The following is a 7,637-nucleotide window of genomic DNA, read 5'->3' as shown; positions in this document are numbered from 1 at the left end:
AACATCTAAACAAAAAACAACCCTGCATCAAACAACTCTATTTTTTAGCATATCATACTGTTGCAATACGAAGCCGAAAAAAATGCTATACTTTAAATAATAAATATATTAAATTAAATAGGTTTAAAATGAAAAGACGTATAAATAGATATCAAATAGACCCACTAACAGGTATAATAAATTAAGGTAAATAAGCACAATTCCTCACATTGAGATGACTGTCAACATTTTACAATGTAATAAATAGAAAAAATTACACAAATGGTCCCTGCAGTTTTTGTTTTTTGTTTTTAGTCAGTTTCAATTTCAGTTTATAATATGACATCTTACCAAACTGTTCATATAAAAATGGGATGGCCTGAGCTGTCCCTTTAAAGCTCTCTAGTTTCTCTCTTACAGACAGTCTGGAGTCAAAATGAATCAACAAATCACAGGTCTGTAGCATATTTATTTTCTCAGTTTAACCATAATGATTGAAGTTTTTCATCTAAAACAGTATAATAATTATTATTTTATCATTATAAATCAATTAAAGTTAAACTATTTTTAAATAGTATAAAATTATTTATTTTAAAGTCTCATGCCTTTGTTTGTGGAATAAAGACAATGCATTATTTTTTATGCAAAGACCGTTTTACTTTCTTTCTATTCAATATAGAATTTAGGATTGTCCTAGTTGGTAAAACAGGTGTTGGGAAAAGTTCCACCGGTAACACCATCCTTGGAAAAGATCATTTTCACAAAGCAGCGAGCTCTAAGTCTGTGACTAAGCAGTGCAGTCTGGCTACCACTATTATTGCTGGAAAAATGATCACGGTTTTGGACACTCCTGGCTGGTGTGACACAGAGCTCTCTGAGGCTGAGCTCACACTGGCGACGGTGAAATGCATCGATATGTCATACCCAGGGCCCCACGTCTTTCTTTTCGTCTTGGCGATTGGGAATCGCTTCACAGCCGAAGAGAAGAAAACAGTCCAACAGTTACAGGAGATCTTTGGGGAAGGAGCTTCAAGATACACAATGATTCTGTTCACAAGAGGAGATGACCTGGAGGACACGAGCATCGACAATTATCTGAAAACGGCTGCAGAAGAACTTCAAGCCCTGGTTTCCAAATGCAATGGCAGGTACCATGTTTTCAATAATAAAGATAAAACCCATAACCAAGTGGGTGTGCTCCTGCAAAAGATCCAAGACATGGTGCAACACAACGGTGGTGAATGCTACACAAACTCAACGTACCAGCTAATGGAGAAATATAAGAAAAGAGAAGCTGAGTTAAAACAGGAAGCCAATGTCACTAGACAGAGGATGCAAGCCAGGGAAGCTGAGCTTCAGAGAAGAATAACAATCATGGAAAAGGAGCAGCAGCATCAACAGCGGAGAGAAGCACAGCTGCGGGAACGACTGAGACAACAGGAGATTGACAGCGTTATAGGAGGTGCTGTCATGGTTTCTTTGCTGGAGCAAATGCAAATTGATGAAAATGTGAGAAGACAACAAGGAGAAAAGGAGAATCAGAGAGCATTAAGTGCCAAGGCTGCTGAATATCAACAGAAAATTAATGCTGAGAGGCAGCAACAGAGAGCCGATAAGTTGAGACATCAGCGTCGCATGCAGGAAGAGGAGACAAGAAGAAGAAATGAAGAGTATGAGCATAGATGCAGAATGGAGAGTGAGAGGCAGAATTTTGAACATGAAAAGAAAGACATTGAAAGAAGTTATAGAGCAAGAATACTCGAGCTGGAAGATCAGAAGCAGCAGGCAGAAGCTGAAAGAGAAGACATGTTAAAGAAACGTCTAAAAAAAAAAAAAACTTGCATAATTTCATAAAAAAAAGCTATTTATAATCACCAACCCTGACCTGTCCCGTCGATTCGTTGTGGAGGTGGATATGCGTCAGAGGCAGGAGTGCGGGCAATACTGTCCCAGAGGTCAGCTTCGGACGACAGAATACACCCATGCACTTTTTTTCTTATTGTCTCACCCCTTCGGGAACATATTTAAATAATAGAAAGAAGAAAAATATATGGGAATATACTGCAAAATAAAATGCAATATATAACATAATACATTTCCATATATGGGAAACTAGTGCTTATATTTTTCAATATACTGCAATATATGCATTGATCATGTATGGCTGTGTATATATATATATATAATATTTATAAATGAAGGCAATAGCATTACATGTAATCTTCACAAACTTTTATCCTTTATTGACTACATATATTGCACATACATGTTCCCATATAAACACACACACACACACACACACACACCCTGTCTGGAGTGTGGAGTATCATCAGAACAGTCTGTCTTTAGGTTTCTGTTTTCCTGTCCATCAGAAGCTTGAACATGTGAGAGTGTATCTGGCCTATGACAGAGGAACGATGTCATTCTCTGATCCTGTAACTCACACACATCTACACACAAACACAACCCCCTTCACTCACACACTCTTTCCATTCTTCTATTGTTCCGACTCTCTGAGGATCTTAGGATTCAATAGTCAGTAAAGTCACTCCTGTAGATCTGGATCTTCCAGCTCTCATCATGTTTCCTATATTTACTCCATCTCACACGAGTAAGAGTGCTGTTGATCTGAGTATCAGTACGGTGGCTGTGATTGGCCCGTGATGATCACATGACTGATATCCAGCACTACAGCAACACTCACAGTCTCATATTGCTTTAACAGATCAATAAACAAGAAGTTTTTGTTGTAAATGAACAATTATTTCAGTCATAGAGGTGAAATGATCATTTGTTTGTTGAAATAATCCTCAAAGGTGTTAATGAAATATAAATGCTCAGTATAGAAATACTTGATTCAGCTGATTACAAATCACGGCCGTATAAAACCTCTCAGAAATGCTCTTCAGAATAAAGTCTCGAACAACTCCAGGAAAGCCCACAGTCCTCATAAAGCCGCTTGCTTCTGCTGAACATGTAGAAGCTCAGTTGGGGAGTCATGAACTGTCTTACTATGTTTGGTTTGGTTAGAGCCGCAATATTGCTGTTTAAGAGCCTGCTTACGGTGGACTGATGCACCGCTATTACTGAAATTTCTGCAGTTAAAGGGCTGTGTCGTAGAGTTAAAGAAGATAAACACCTGTATGAATCACACTTATTCTTAAGTCTAGAAATAAAGGAATAGATGTGTAAGAAACACTTGACTTGATGATGTAAAATCAGTCCTGAGTCCCTGTGAGCTGCGAGACTTCAGTGTAACTTTACTGACATCTAGAGGTCAAATTGAGCAACTGACTCAAAACCTCAATGGCTTCATTACAATGAGAATAGATTAGGGTTGGAGAATAGCAAGAGGTAGGCTCATGCTGTTAAGTGTACTGCACGTGTTAAGTGTATTATTTACATTGAAATACCCATAAATGAAAACATAACTTAATTTATTACAATTTCTTTATATTTTTATTTGTAATTTTATTACAACAAAACATAATTGGTACAAACACATATAACACTGTGTTACAAACCATTTTATCACATTTATTTACAGTTCATTGCTTGAGCATCAATAACTGTGTCTCTCTTTTGTAAACATAAGTAGGCTACTGTATGTTTTGTAAACATGAATATTCTTCTTACTAAGGAAAGTTATGCTTCTTACCTTGGCCATTTTTTTGCCGTGAAAGCTTTAAAGGGATACTCCACTTTTTTTGGAAATAGGCTCATTTTACAACTCCCCCGGAGTTAAACAGTTTTACCGTTTTCGAATCCATTCGGCCGAACTCCGGGTCTGACGGTACCACTTTTAGCATAGCTTAGCATAGATCATTGATTCTGATGAGTCCAGTAGCATTTCTTTCAAAATGACCAACGAGTTTCAATATTTTTCCTATTTAAAACTTGACTCTTCTGTAGTTAAACCGTGTACTAAGATCGACGGAAAATGAAAAGTTGCGATTTTCCAAGCTTATATGGCTAGGAATTACTCTCATTCCGGCGCAAGAATCAAGGAACTGTGCGGCCGTACCATGGGGGCAGCAGCGTAAAAATAAGGTTTTGAAAATGGATTCATTATGTACTCGCTCATTACATAAATGTTGTACATTTTAAATACAAGAAGTTACGGATTGAAGAAGAAGAAGAAGAAGAAGTCCCCAAGAGGCCGTCTCCATCCTGCTTCAATGACTACCGTCCAGTTGCACTTACTCCTATTATTATGAAGTGCTTCGAACAGCTAGTCATGCACCATATCAAGTCTGCCCTCCCCCCTCCCCCTCCCCCTCCCCCTCCCCCTGGACCCCTTCCAGTTTGCATATCGGTCCAACCGCTCGACCGATGATGCCATCACAACTGTCGTTCACTCAGCACTCACACATCTAGACAAAAAGGACTCGTACGTCAGAATGCTGTTCATAGACTTCAGTTCAGCATTCGACACTATCATCCCTCAACAGCTCATTCACAAACTGGTCCAGCTGGGGCTCAACACTTCGCTGTGCAACTGGCTGTTGGACTTTCTGACTGGAAGACCTCAGGCAGTACGGGTCGGCTGTAACACATCCAGCACCATCACTCTGAACACTGGGGCCCCCCAAGGATGTGTGCTGAGCCCCCTCCTCTTCACTCCGCTGACCCACGACTGCACGCTGCCACACAACTCCAACCTCTGCATTAAGTTTGCGGATGACACGACTGTGGTGGGTCTCATTAGTGACAAGGATGAGACTAAACATAGTGAGAGCAGCTGAGAAGACCATTGGTGTTTCTCTTCCCTCCAGGACATTTACGGAACCCGTCTCACCCGCAAATCCCTCTGCTAATAAATATAATAACTGCTCTTCGAGCCCTTTGGCACTTCAATCAGACAGAATAAGCTTTCTTTGCACTTAATCTTTTTATCAACACTGTATGGTTGTTATGTTTTACTTCACTGCATGGTTTGTACTCTACCTGTCATGTGCCTTGCGCTGCTTCTTTTATTACTTATTGTATAGTTGTATCTTATATTTTTATATTTGATCTAGATTTGAGGCTCTATTGTGTTATCTGTATGCACCATGGAACTGAGAGTAACGCAATTTCAAATCTCTGTATGTTTGTACTGTACATGTCATGTGGAAGAACTGACAATAAAGCTGACTTGACTTGACTTGACTTGATCATTCTTGCCTGTTGCCACTGGAGGGCGCTCCAGGTCCCAGTTCCAGGCGTGTTGTGTGGCTGATGCTGACAAAGCAAGAAAAAAAATGTATAATCAGTATTATATTAGCATATTGAAGCTGTCATAATAATAGCCTATATATTTTAGCCCCCTTTTACCAAATATTTGATGGTTTATAATACGCCAAAACCATCAATTATATTTTTACTGATGGTCTTTATAGGTCATTTATGAAACATTTAATTCTTCTCTTAAACTTTTGTGAATGCCACTGCTATTTTCCTATGCCTTATTTTACATGTAGTTTTAATAGGCTATATATATTTTAACCCAAATGTAGCCTTATGGGTAATTTTATTGGGTTATATATATATATATATATATATATATATATATATATATATATTAGGTAAATGTGACATTATAATGGGGTTATGTGAAGATTTTTTTAAGTTAAAAGTTGTTATATTTTTTTAAAAGCCTAATAAATGTTAAAATGGGGGGGGGGGGGGCATTTTCATAGAGACTCTGGCTTTTATTTATAAAAATAAAAATATTTAAAATATACTGCCTCTGTTGTTTCGTTAAATGTGAAATTATTACAATATAACAATGTTAGGTGTGATTAATTCCAGAAAAAAAGTGCGATTAATCAGTTCTGTTTTTAATCAATGTCCTTCTCTTCATATGCGATACAGAAGCACATGTTCAAGCGTTTCTGTTTGATATTTCCCTATTCTAGATCAAGAATCATTTGAACATGCTATTCTGAGAGGAGTTATTAATATGACCTATATAGTGCTCACTTTTTTGGACACTTCGCTTTGTTTCTTTCGCCATATACTGTATTAATCAGTACTGTGATTTCCCCTTTAAACTCTGTTTAGTGTGTTACAGGCCAACGTGAATATCAACTTTCAGTGAGTTTTGCAAGATCAGCGGCTTCATTTCCTTACACTTCTGCATTTGTTGCCGCCGAAAGCAGCACCGCGACAGCTGATTGGCTGATGTTGGCTCTCGCGTGCTTCTTCACGTGATCATGTGATTTCTCTTTACTTTCGTTTTGAATTTGAATAACAGGCGCGCATTCACGAGTGACTAATATTTTCAGCGAACATCTTTAATTCTACACTAAACTCCACACGGGATTATTACTGTACTGTTCTAGAGGAAGAGCTCATCTGGACACACTTTAATGGGTAAAGATGAGGAACATGAAGCTGGAGTTTGTGAGGGTGAAACAGATGGAGGAGAAGCAGGTGTGTGTGTGTTTGTGTGTGTGTGTGTTCAGGAAATGTTCAAGAACCGCAGAAGATCGAAGGAAACCGTGGAAATGGATCATGAGCAGGAATGACAGCAGAGACTCTTGTTGATTGTAAGTTGTTTTGTTGTTGTAGTAAAACTCAGTTTGTTTGCAGTTACCGATTGGAAAGTGCTGTTAGTGTTGTCAAAAGACCCGGTACTTCGGTACCAACTAAAAAAATGTAACCGTTGTAGCCTACCAGCTTTTCTTAGGAAGCTACCGGTGGTGGTACCGAAGTATCGGGTTAATCCGGTTCTTGACGCGCTGTCTTCATAAACACACCGAGACATGGCGACCGGCGGCGCTCTTAATGCGGCGGCTCTGAATCCACTTGTTTACAAGAAAGGAGGAAAGAGCCACATGTGGAAATATTTTGGATTAGGCTAATAATATCACGTTGCTATAAGGGGTCGTTCACATAGCGCGCTTTTTTGCGCGTGCAAATTCTTTTTCCAGGCGCTAGAAAGAGACGCAACGGGAGAGCACGCGCTTGTGGAGAAAGCGGTGCAAACTGCGCTCTCCATGAGGACGAGGAAGTATCATCAAATAATGCATTGATTTTTATCCCTTGCAAGCTTTAGCCTAGGCTACTATATATTTATGGAGATGAGAAATAAAAAGCCGCCCTGTAGCTACAGCTGTGATCCGCTGTTCGGCCGAGCTTTCGATACGGAAGCCGGCCGTTGGCTTTAGTGTCCTGTTGAGATGTTCATCTTCATTTCCTACATTTGAAGTAACGATTGTGCACGCGCACAAAAGGCTACGCGCTATGACCCCTAAAGATGCGTTTGTTTCTGGGTAGTTTAAAAGCCCTTTTAAAATTAAATATGAACGCAGTTTAGGATTAAATAAACGTACAGTCAAGTCTAATAAAACTCGTTTTATCTCCTGAATAGTTTGGTAACACTACAACAACCATTCATTAACATTAATGCCTTTTCTAACATCAACACATTGAGTGAACAATATTTACAACATTAATTATTGTTTGTTAATGTTATTATACAAACACTTGATTTTTCATGTTTGTTCACTTTAAATAATGAACAGATAAAACTTTTGATTTAAAAAATGTATTAGTAGGCTACATTTTTTAATTAGCTACCCCAAGGAGAACAGGCGGCCGAAATGAGCTTTCTCCGCAGGGTGGCTGGGCGATCCCTTAGAGATAGGGTGAGGAGCTCGGTCACTCGGGAG

The 7,637-nt window shown here is 38.9% G+C and overlaps 1 protein-coding gene across 1 annotated transcript; it reads left to right on the top strand.

Annotated features, from left to right (window-relative positions):
- Positions 1-403: 403 nt before the first annotated feature.
- Positions 404-2,088, top strand: LOC307005031 (GTPase IMAP family member 4-like). The gene is made up of 2 exons (XM_079624754.1): positions 404-434; positions 659-2,088. Exons 1-2 carry the CDS (start codon positions 416-418, stop codon positions 1,831-1,833), a joined length of 1,194 nt encoding a protein of 397 aa, XP_079480880.1. The 5' UTR covers positions 404-415; the 3' UTR covers positions 1,834-2,088.
- Positions 2,089-7,637: the final 5,549 nt, after the last annotated feature.

This window comes from Phoxinus phoxinus (assembly GCF_949152265.1).
Source record: "Phoxinus phoxinus genome assembly, chromosome: 1".
Taxonomy (NCBI): Eukaryota; Metazoa; Chordata; class Actinopteri; order Cypriniformes; family Leuciscidae; genus Phoxinus; species Phoxinus phoxinus.
The sequence above is the reverse complement of the archived record's forward strand: the minus strand, read 5'-3'. Positions and strand labels throughout refer to the sequence as shown.